This window comes from Chiloscyllium plagiosum, unplaced genomic scaffold (genome assembly GCF_037043375.1).
Source record: "Chiloscyllium plagiosum isolate Xiang-an unplaced genomic scaffold, Cpla_swu_hap1 HiC_scaffold_32, whole genome shotgun sequence".
Classification (NCBI taxonomy): Eukaryota; Metazoa; Chordata; class Chondrichthyes; order Orectolobiformes; family Hemiscylliidae; genus Chiloscyllium; species Chiloscyllium plagiosum.
Genome location: NW_028270170.1, coordinates 30,567,153 through 30,578,852, shown reverse-complemented (window position 1 = coordinate 30,578,852; position 11,700 = coordinate 30,567,153). Strand labels below are relative to the sequence as shown.

Here is an 11,700-nt window from a genome sequence, read left to right as displayed (position 1 = left end):
GGTGTGGCATTGCTTGTCAAAGATAGTATTACAGCGGTGGAAAGGACGATGGATGAGGACTTGCCATCTGAGGTGGTTTGGGCTGAGGTTAGGAATAGGAAAGGTGAGGTCACCCTGTTAGGAGTCTTTTACAGGCCTCCTAATTGTCCTAGAATCATTGAAGAAAGGATAGGGAAGGTGATTCAGGAGATGAGTGACAGTAATAGGGTGGTTGTTATGGGGGACTTTAACTTTCCTGATATTGATTGGGAAAGCTATAGCTCAAGTTCGTTAGATGGGTCAGTGTTTGTTCAATGTGTGCAGGAGAGTTTCCTGACACAATATGTAGACAGGCCAACAAGAGGTGAGGCCATACTGGATTTGGTTCTGGGTAACGAACCAGGCCAGGTGTTAGAATTAGAGGTAGGTGAGCACTTTGGGGATAGTGACCATAATTCGGTGATTTTTACACTCGTGATGGAGAGGGATAAGTGTGTACTACAGGGCAAGAATTATAGCTGGGGTAAGGGAAATTATGATGCGGTGAGGCATGACTTAGGATGTGTGGCTTGGAAAAGTAGACTCCAAGGCAAGAGTGTAAATGATATGTGGAACTTGTTCAAGGGGCAACTATTGAGTGTCCTTGATAATTATGTACCTGTCAGGCAGGAAGGAAAGGGTCGTGCGAGGGAGCCGTGGTTTAATAAGGAATTGGAATCCCTTGTTAAATGGAAGAGGGCGGCCTATCTCAAGATGAGACGTGAAGGTTCAATTGGGGCGATTGAGAGTTATAGGGTAGCCAGGAAGGACCTGAAGAGAGAGCTAAAAGCAGCAAGGAGGGGACATGAAAGGTCCTTAGTAGATAGGATTAGGGAAAACCCTAAGGCTTTCTATAGGTATGTTAGGAATAAAAGAATGACGAGGGTAGGAATAGGTCCAGTCAAGGATAGTAGGGGGAAGTTGCGTGTGGAGGCGGAAGAGATTGGGGAGACACTGAATGAATACTTTTCTTCAGTATTCACTCAGGAACAGGGCATTGTTGTCGATGAGAATACTGAGGAACAAATAAGTAGAATGGATGGCTTTGAGGTATGTAGAGAAGAGGTGTTGGAAATCCTGGAAAAGGTGAAAATAGATAAGTCCCCTGGGCCTGATGGCATTTATCCTAGGATTCTCTGGGAAGCAAGGGAGGAGATTGCAGAGCCATTGGCCTTGATTTTTATGTCCTCTTTGTCTACAGGAGTAGTCCCAGAAGACTGGAGAATAGCAAATGTGGTTCCCTTGTTCAAAAAGGGGAGTAGGGATAGCCCTAGTAACTATAGGCCGGTGAGTCTCACTTCTGTTGTGGGCAAAGTCTTAGAGAGAATTGTAAGGGATAGGATTTATGCACATCTGGATAGGAATAATGTGATCAAGGATAGTCAGCATGGTTTTGTGAAGGGCAAGTCGTGCCTCACAAACCTTATTGAATTCTTTGAAAAGGTGACGAAGGAGGTTGATGAGGGGAAAGCGGTAGATGTGGTATATATGGATTTTAGTAAGGCGTTTGATAAGGTTCCCCATGGTAGGCTACTGCAGAAAATACGGAGATATGGCATTGAGGGTGAGTTGGAGGTTTGGATTAGAAATTGGCTGGATGGAAGAAGACAGAGGGTAGTAGTTGATGGCAGAGTTTCTTCATGGAGTGCCGTCACTAGCGGTGTTCCGCAAGGATCTGTTTTGGGACCATTGCTGTTTGTCATTTTTATAAATGACCTGGAAGAGGGGTTAGAAGGTTGGGTGAGCAAGTTTGCGGATGATACGAAAGTCGGAGGAGTTGTTGACAGTGAGGAAGCATGTGGCAGGTTACAGCAGGATATAGAGAAGCTGCAGAGCTGGGCAGAAAGGTGGCAGATGGAATTCAATGTAGCTAAGTGCGAGGTGATTCACTTTGGGAAGAATAACAAAAAGATGGGGTACTGGGCTAATGGTCGGATACTTGGTAGTGTGGATGAGCAGAGGGATCTTGGTGTCCATGTACACAGATCTCTGAAAGTTGCCACCCAGGTAAATAGTGCGGTGAGGAAGGCATATGGCGTACTGGCTTTTATTGGTAGAGGAATTGAGTTCCGGAGTCCTGAGGTCATGATGCAGTTGTATAAGACTCTGGTACGGCCGCATCTGGAATATTGTGTGCAGTTTTGGTCGCCATACTATAGGAAGGATGTGGAGGCATTGGAACGGGTGCAGAGGAGGTTTACCAGGATGTTGCCTGGTATGGAAGGAAAATCGTATGAGGAAAGACTGAGGCACTTGGGGCTGTTTTCACTAGAGAAAAGAAGGTTTAGGGGTGACTTGATTGAGGTGTACAAGATGATTAGGGGGTTAGATAGGGTCGACAGTATGAACCTTTTCCCGCGTATTGAGTCGGGTATTACAAGGGGGCATAGCTTTAAATTAAGGGGGGGTAGATATAGGACTGATGTTAGGGGTAGGTTCTTCACTCAGCGAGTCGTTAGTTCATGGAATGCCCTGCCAGTAACAGTGGTGGACTCTCCCTCTTTATGGGCATTTAAGAGGGCATTGGATAGGTATATGGAGGATAGTGGGTTAGTGTAGTTTAGGTGGGCTTGGATCGGCGCAACATCGAGGGCCCAAGGGCCTGTACTGCGCTGTATTCTTCTATGTTCTATGTTCTATGTTCTAAATTGTGTCATTCAGGCAATTGACAGGCCAGCTATGGGCCTTCCTTGGATTCAAGGATTTTGGGTCAGGGCACTCCATCCACCTGGGCTGCTGGCTAATCATATGCCTGAAGTTCCATTTTAAAGCAGGACCACAGGATGTCTGCTGTTGAAATGACTACCAGCTGAGATCCAGGATCATTATTGACCTCGGACACAGGTGGCAGTAAGGGATTTGTGGGGTTACTGTCAGTGGAACACCCCTTAATGTCTGAACTAAGGTATTAAATGCCTTTGAACAAGGGAATAGGAAACCCCAATGGGAAACTCGCCAGATTTCACTTGTTGCTCCCCGGGCCCCTCATGATGAAACCCCTGCCTGCTACTGGGTGAATACTGGCTGAGACACTTCACTGGACGTTAATTGCACACCTCTTTGCCTCCCCTGGAAAGGCTTCCCACCATGGACCATGAGGTGGAATGAGAGAGTTGGTTGGGTTCACACTCACCTCTCACGCTCCTACCTCATTAAATGCACTACTCCATGAAACCAGCCACAGGAAACAGCATTACAATCCACTCTTAATCTTCTTTATTCAGGGCAATTCAAGCCTTGACTATGCTTGTAAATTAAGTCTCTTAAACCTGATATCTTTCTGATGAGGTGTGCACCCTTCAGGACTAATATATCTTATTGAGGTTCAGTACTAAGAGTTAAACTGAACTGAACACAATACTCCAGATGAACTCTATCCAGAGATTGAGTGGTAAGTTATTAAGTGTCCATATCTTTCTGAAAATGTTGTCTGCAGTTACCATTTAGCTGTTTTTATATTACGTTAAATATTAAAGTAAGGTAAGAAAATAAAGTAAAATTCTTCCAGTCTTAGAAAGTATAAATAAACTCTATTGAAGAGTAGCTGATTAGTCATTTCATTAAAGCGTTCAATCTAAATATTGCCCCACATGCTACTGAGGAGAGGTACTAGCTTGCAAGCATTGTAGGCTTCAAACATTGTGATTGAAATATAGTGAGTTAAGTCAAGTGAGGAGAAGGTGCTGTTTTAGTTCTGCCTTTTTTGAATTTGCTTTCTTCATGACTCATTATTTGGTTTCTACCTCACTGCAACTGAATTGGTGAGTCACTGGTAAATTACTCATAATAAGTAGTGCTGTTGGATACGGCAGGGCAACTTGGCTGAGTGAAGTGTACAACGTTTGGAATATGGGATTTTGAGAACTCACTGTGCATCTAACAAGAACACATCAGTAGGATTTCACTGACTATTCAAGATTTTCCCAGGGTTGAAGTCGAATGGTAACTGCAGTCACTTGTCTATGCCTCTCATTTGAATGCACAAATTGAAATAGAATGATATGAATTGATTACCATGAGAAAGACATGGCTACAGGTTGACTGAGATTAGAAACTGGCAATTCAAGGATATTCATCATTTAAGAGGGATAGATTACAAGGAAAAAGTGGGGATAGTGCTCTAAAAATAAGGGCTAATATCTGCACATTTGTAAGAAAGGATCTTTGATGGAAGGCACAATATGGGGGTATCATGGTGGCTCAGTGGTCAGCACTGCTGCCTCACATCACCAGAGACCCAGGTTCAATTCCAGCCTTGGGCAACTGTCTGTGTGGAGCTTGCATGCTCTCCCTGTGCCTGTGTAGGTTTCTTCCCACTATGCAAAGGTGTGTGGATTAGGTGAATTAGCCATGCTAAATTGTCCATAGTGTTCAGGGATGTGTAGGTTAGATACATCATTCAGGGGGAACGAAAGGGAATGGGTCTTCAGAAAGTTGATGTGAACTTGTTGGGCCAAATGGCCTGTTTCTACACTGTTGGGATTCTATGTAGAATCTGTTTTGCTGGGGCTAAGAAAAAGCATTGGAATCAAGCATGGGTAGGGTTGCTAATAGAACACCAACACTCGTGCCAACGTTGGGAATATTGTAATTTAGGAAATTAGAGCTGCATGTAACTAAGAAAATACAGTAATAGTAGGTTACTTCAACTTGCATATTCCCTTGATTAACTAAGGCAGCACTAATGTTGCAGAGCATGATTTCCTGTAGTGTATATGAGATGTTTTTCTGGATCAGTATATTTAAGAGAGTTTGGGCTGTTTGGGATTTCTCATTTTGTAATGAGAAAGGGCTTACTAATAAATTAGCTGTAAAGGACCCTTTTGGTAATGGTGTCCATAATATGATAGAATTTTCACATGAAAGTTGAAGTGGCATAGTTCATTCTGAAAACTAGAGGCTTAAATCTGAGTGAAGGAAACTGAGGTTATGAGTGGCAAGCTGTTAAGATTGGGAAAATACAGTGTGACAATACATGTACAATGGTCTAGTATGTAAGGAAATACTATAAAGTTGACAACAAGTATTCTTTGAAGATACAAACACCCAATGGAAAAGGTAACTCAACTGTGGTTAATGAAAGAAACTAAAGAATGTATTATATCAAAGGAAGTGACTTTTACAAATGTCAGAGATTGTGGAAAGCCTGAGGATTGGGAGCAATTTAGGATCCAGTGAAAGAAGCCAATAATCTGATGAGGAAAGGGAAAATATAACATGAATGCTAGCCATCATAGAACATAAAAGTGAACTACAAAATCTTTGATCAATATGTGAAAGCAAGAAGATTAGAATTAGTAAATGTGATCCCTTTACAGTTGAGGACAAGGGAAATTACACTGGACAACAGGGGAATGGCAGAGAGATGAAACAGTTAACATGTATCCACATTCTCAGAAGAAAGTATAGAAAATCTCCCAGAAATATTAGGCAACCAAGCGAGTTGACTAACTGAAGAGCTTAAAGAAATAAGTATCAGTAAAGAGTCTTTGAAAGATCAGCTGAATTACTTTCTCAAAAGGTAGTGGATGCAGAATCTTTAAATATTTTTAAGGCAGGGTAGATTCTTTTTTACCAAGAGGATGAAAGATCATCAGGGCTATGCAGGATTGTAGAGTTGAGGTTAAAGTCATATCAACCATGAATTTCTTGAATAGTGGAGCAGTCTCGAAGGGCCTGATAGCAATTGTTTGTACTCTTGGACCAGATGAGATTCATCCCAGATGAATGCATGAATGGTTATCGTTCAAAATCCTACAGATTCTGGAAAGACTCCTGCTGACTGGAAAATAGTAGGTGGAGATCCTCTATTTGTGAAGAGAGGAAGAGAAAGCATACACAAGTACGGACCTGTTGTTTGAAATTTCTAGTAGTGAAATTGTGAGAATCCATTATAAAGGATGTGATTACTGAACATTTAGAAAATAAAACAAAATTGAGCAAGGTCAATACAAATTTAAGAAAGGAACGTCATGTTTGGCCAACTTGTTTTGTTTTTTGAGGATGTTTAACACAGCACAGATATGATTTATTCGCAATTTCAGAAAGCTTTTGATAAGATCCCACGTGAGAGGTTACTAAATATGGGATAGGGAGGAATATACTAGTATGGATTACAAACTGTTTAATAGATAGAAAGCAGAGAGTGGGAACAAATGGGTCTTTCTCAGGATAGCAAGCTGTTACTTATGGTGTACCACAAGGGTCAGTATAAGGTCCACATCTGTTTACAACTTTTATAAATGATTTGGATGTGAGAACCAATTGGAATATGTCCAAAGTTGCTGATGACTCTAAGCTGGACGGGATCATCTCTTGTAAGGAGGATGCACGAGGCTTCAAGAGAATGGGACAGGTTAAGTCAATGGACTAGAAAATGGCAGGTGGACTATAATGGGTAGCACAGTGGCTAAGTGGTTAGCACTGCTGCCTCACATCGCCAGGGACCCAGGTTCGATTCCAGCCTTAGTTGACTGTTTGTGTGGAGTTTGCACATTCTCCCCAGGTCTACATGGGTTTCCTCCCACAATCCAAAGATGTTCAGGTTAGGTGAATTAGCCATGGGAAATTGCCTATAATGTTCAAGGATGTATAGGCTATGTGCCTCAGTCAGGGTGAATATCAGATAATAGGGTAGGAAAATGGGGCTGGGTGGGTGTGGTGTAAAATTATGTCCCAATACATGTGTGAATCATAATGTAACACATGTATTGGGCCAAGCAGTGGAATGTGGTGAAAGGGTTAAAATTGTGTCCCAATACATGTGTGAATCTAACCGGAATGGAGGTGTTGCTTAGTCCCGTGTGAATCTTCTTATCTGTATGTAACCAGAATGGAATGTGTTTTTTAGCCTTGCTCTGCTGTTCACATGAATGTTTATATCTGGAAAAGAGTATATCAGCTGGAAAAGTCTCCAGTTCGGTGAGTCTGCTCCGGGGTTACGTTTAACCGCCGAGCGTGGGTTGTTGGCAACCGCTCTACGAGAACTGACGGCTCCCAGTTCCGGTAACATGTAGAGTGAGTATAAGCCAGACCCGGGAGTCTGCTCCGGGGTTACGTTTAACCGCCGAGCGTGGGTTGTTGGCAACCGCTCTACGAGAACTGACGGCTCCCAGTTCCGGTAACATGTAGAGTGAGTATAAGCCAGACCCGGGAGTCTGCTCCGGGGTTACGTTTAACCGCCGAGCGTGGGTTGTTGGCAACCGCTCTACGAGAACTGACGGCTCCCAGTTCCGGTAACATGTAGAGTGAGTATAAGCCAGACCCGGGAGTCTGCTCCGGGGTTACGTTTAACCGCCGAGCGTGGGTTGTTGGCAACTGCTCTACGAGAACTGACGGCTCCCAGTTCCGGTAACATGTAGAGTGAGTATAAGCCAGACCCGTTGTAAGTATGAGACCTGGTTGTGGCGACGCTGCGGGGAATAAAATGCTCATATTCTAGCAGACTCGCCTCTTGGTCGTTTGTTCTGTGTCAGACTACTCTCCTACGAACCTGACCTTGAGAATTTTTAAAACAGTGGGTTACTCTTTGGAGGGTTGGTGTGGATTTGTTGGGCCAAAGGGCTTGTTTCCACACTGTAGAAAGTCTATGTATATAAATGTGAAGTTATTCACTTCGGTAAAAAAACAGGCAGAATATTCCACAAGTGGTAAAAGGTTGGGAAGTACTGGTGTCCATATTGATATGGGTATCCTTGTACAATAGTAGCCAAAAACCAACGTGTGGATGCAGTAAGTAAGTAGAAAGGCAAATAATATGTTGGGGTTAGGGAACAACATTAAAAATGCCTTGCTACAGCTGTATATAGCCATGGTGAGCTTTTACCTGGAGTAATGTGTATTGTTTGTCTCCTCATCTAGCAAAGAATATATTAGCCAGTCAGCAAGTACAATGGAGGTTCACCAGATTAAGTCCTGGGATGTCCAGATTGTCTTGTACTAGGTGAGAGAACTGCAGCTGCATTCTTTAGAGGGCCGAAGAACGAGGGGTTGTTTAATTGAAACTTACAAAGATTTTGCTGGCATGACACAATAGGATATTTGCCTGGATAGTCCCTAAAACTAGAGGACATAATCTTAGGATGTTTTAGATTGATGTAAGAATGTCTTTGCTCAGAGGGTGATAAATCTTTAGAATGAAGTGGAAGTTCAATCATTGAGCAGATTCAAGACCGAAAATAATAGGTTTCTGGTGATGAATGATATTACAGTGTGTGAAAAAGTGGCATTGAAGGGAGGATCATGTAATGGTGGGTCAGGCTCAATCAGGAGAGTGGCCTTCTCTTGGCTTCTCTTCATGCTTAAAATAAATCACATTCTTAGTGACGGCCAGATATGCACAAGCCATTTTGTTGATAGATAAGTGTTTGATATAGTAGGCATTGCAACAGATTTTCATCTTAATCCGAAGCTGAAATCAAATTCTGCTATGAAGGATAACATCTCATTTCTCCGCTTGTTTTAAAGGTCCTCAGTCAAATAACAGCTCAGGCAGTGTCAAACAATTCTCCGCCTGGCACAAGTCAACTGCACAAAGCCATCTGTAATTTGCTGAAAGCCTGAGAAATATTTGCAATATGTTTTATATAGGTGCTACTGAGATGCCCAACTGGACTGAAGACTCTAGCAGAGTTAATACCACTGGACTCAAAATCCAGGACACAAGACTAATACATTCAGGAAAAGAGGTTGATTCCCGCTGTGGGGAGGTGTAACGGGGAGGCAGGAGGGAGAGGCAATGGTCCAAACTCAGGTAATGTTTTGGGGACCCAGGTTTTAATCCCACCACAGCAGAGTTTGAATTCAATAAAAAAAATCTGGAATTCAGAATCCACTGATGACCATGAAAAATTGTCAATTGTCAGGAAAAGCTCAACTGGCTCACTAATATCTTTCGGGGAAGAAAATCCGCCATCCTCACCTGGTCTGGGATACATGTGACTCCAAATCTACAGAGTCAATGTTGTTGAATCTCTGAACCTCTGAAATGGCCTAGCAAGGCACTCAGTTCAAAGGCAACGAGGGACAAGCAATTTTTGCTGGTCAGCCAGCAACATCTGTGTCCCACCAGTGAATTTTTAAAAATGGCAAATTGCAAAATTTGTTTACAATAAACACATTCTGCAATTGAAAACAACTAGTCTAATCATAACCATTATTGGTTGCTATAGATATCCATTTGGTTCATGAGTGCACTTTATCAAAAGAATCTGCCATCCTTATGTGGTCTGACTTACGTGGATCGTCAGACCCACTGCAATATAATTGACTTATAATTGTCTTCTGATCACAAAAATAAAATCCTCAATCCAGAACTCAGGGAGGTTTATTCTGCATCAAGCACACTTTCATTGTATCATGATGCTTACATAAATGTACTGACACAATAGACTTTGGTCTTTTTACATCTTTTAATCTATAGACCTTAGCAATTTCAATGGTTCACATCTGTTTTGCAATTGGATTTCAACATCTTCTACTGGCACTGCATTCAGTCTGTTCTGTTTCCTTCCAAGTTACACTTCTACAGGTGAGTTTTTTGTGAACATTGAGGGGTCCTACAGCCAAGGCTGAAAATGGGAATGGGCTGATAGCAGAATGGCCCTGTTTCTGAGGTCAGCAAGAACTGGTGCTCCATTTTATCAGCAAAATCCTGAGGAGATGGTAGTGTACTGAGAGTGTCAGTAAGTGGTCTAGAATACCCAGCTACTCCCCTCATGGTGGTTGAATTCAATCAATAAATCTGGAATTTAAAGCTAGTCGGGTGATTGGTGGCCATGATTTTATCATTAATTATGTTGTTAAAATCCATCTGGTTTACTAACCTCCTTATCAAGGAAGGAAATCTGCCATCTTTAGCTGCCAGGAAAAATGCTGGAGATCAGAGTCAAAAACTGTGGGGCTGGAAAAACACATTGGGTCAGGCACCATCATGGAGCAGGAAAGTCAATGTTTCGAGCATGAGCTTTTCATTAGGAATTCCTGATGAAGAGCTCATGCTTGAAACGTCAAGTCTCCTGCTCCTCAGATGCTGCCTGACTGGCTGTGCTTTTCCAGCATTACATCTTTATCTGCCCTAAATGTGGTTGACGTTTGACTGCCCTCTCAAATAGACTTTAGGGTTGGGCAACAAATGCTGGTCTTGCCTGTGACAACCACTTCATATGAAAGAAGACAAAATTGCCACTGCCTCCATCTCTGTTAAAGGCAGTGGCCAATTCCTGGCAATGATAGAAGTGGGCACTGCTTGCAGCAGCCATGATTGGAGCTGTACCCATGTGGTCAGGGTTCATAAACTTTCAATACACGATCAGTTCAGTGGGCTCTGGGCTATCAATAACAGTCATATGGGCCCCAGTGAAGGAGGGAAGGTGTCTCACTCAGTACAGGTGCACCATGCTTGACCAGGAGTGGATCGGTATAAATTTCCATTGAGTGATCCTCCTCCATCTGAGCCAAAGACTTCTTAAACATGAGCCCAGTGAGAGGGCACCAGGGTTTACCACAGAGGGTGCTACCTCACCCCATCCCAAATGATTGGTAAAATGTCAACACCTGCAGGAAGAAGCCTCTAATTGTCTAGTGCAGTGGATCATTCAAGATCTGACTAGATGGCGCACCAACCACTTTCCATATTGCTGGCAAAATGACATGGTGGCATGTCACTCACTGCCTTCCAAGCTCCCAGCCCATTCCCAAAGGTTTGGGCACGAATGATGCCCTTCACAGAACTTAATCGGCAGCACAAGAGAATGAGGTAAAGAGTTTCCACAGGCAGAACGCATGAAATGAAATCAGATCAAGGGTACAAAAGGATGATCACGTTTACAAAAACTGTAATTATGTTGTACATTTATTGCTCAGGCATGTGTCTGTAAATAGACCTGATATGCTTCATCCATCATCAGTATTTGAAATTCTTACTTAGCAGGGTGTCATTGGGAGTTTATAGTCTGGCAGTTAGATCAGAGGAAAGTTTTACACTCTACACCACACTGTCCCCACTCACCCCCCAACTCAGTTGAATCAAATAAATGAATATTTCCAAGTAAAAGTGGCAGGGCATCAAAACCAGCAACTCCGAAATTGGCAGCAAATCAGCTCAAACAATAAAACATCAGTGCCAATTGTTTCACTATTAATCATGACCGCATTTTTGTGAAAACAAGTTCCTCATTTTAAACTTGCAATGGTTAACTGTGGGTCTCGGGGATTTACCAGGCAAAGTGATAGTCACACCACAGTTGGCTTCTTATGGACACTGTGGACATCCCAAGGACAAAATGAGTTGAGATTTTCACTGTATGAGTCCAAGTGCTTGTTATGCACCATGCAGTAGTTTTCGTGGTCTCTGGCTGTCGTCGCTGTTGCTGCATGGTCCAAGCTCCCCACCAGGAATTTTTCAGTGGGAGGTTTCTGAAAGCTGTAGTGCAGCCGTGAGATCATCTGCTCATGCTGCCGTTGTAGGCGCCTGTTCTCACTTCGCAGCATTCGCAGGGCCAACATGACCAGCAGCACCAGGATGAAAGCACCGGCTATGCACACAGCTATGACCGCTGCCCTGAACCAAATCTCCTTGGCATTCACCTCTTGCCGGGAGTCCTGGCTCCTGTTCCCAGAGGTCCACTTATTGGCTCGTCGGTCTGAAATAAGATCGAGAGGTCAGGTTAGCACATTATTGCA

The 11,700-nt window shown here is 43.0% G+C and overlaps 1 protein-coding gene across 1 annotated transcript in view; it reads right to left on the bottom strand.

The window, feature by feature from the left end:
* Positions 1-9,300: 9,300 nt before the first annotated feature.
* Positions 9,301-11,700, bottom strand: part of LOC122539961 (BMP and activin membrane-bound inhibitor homolog) — a 62,567-nt gene continuing 60,167 nt past the window's right edge. The window contains exon 3 of the mRNA XM_043675192.2: positions 9,301-11,660. Coding sequence (XP_043531127.2) covers positions 11,251-11,660 — 410 coding nt within the window. The 3' untranslated portion in view covers positions 9,301-11,250. The remainder of the gene's footprint in view (positions 11,661-11,700) is intronic.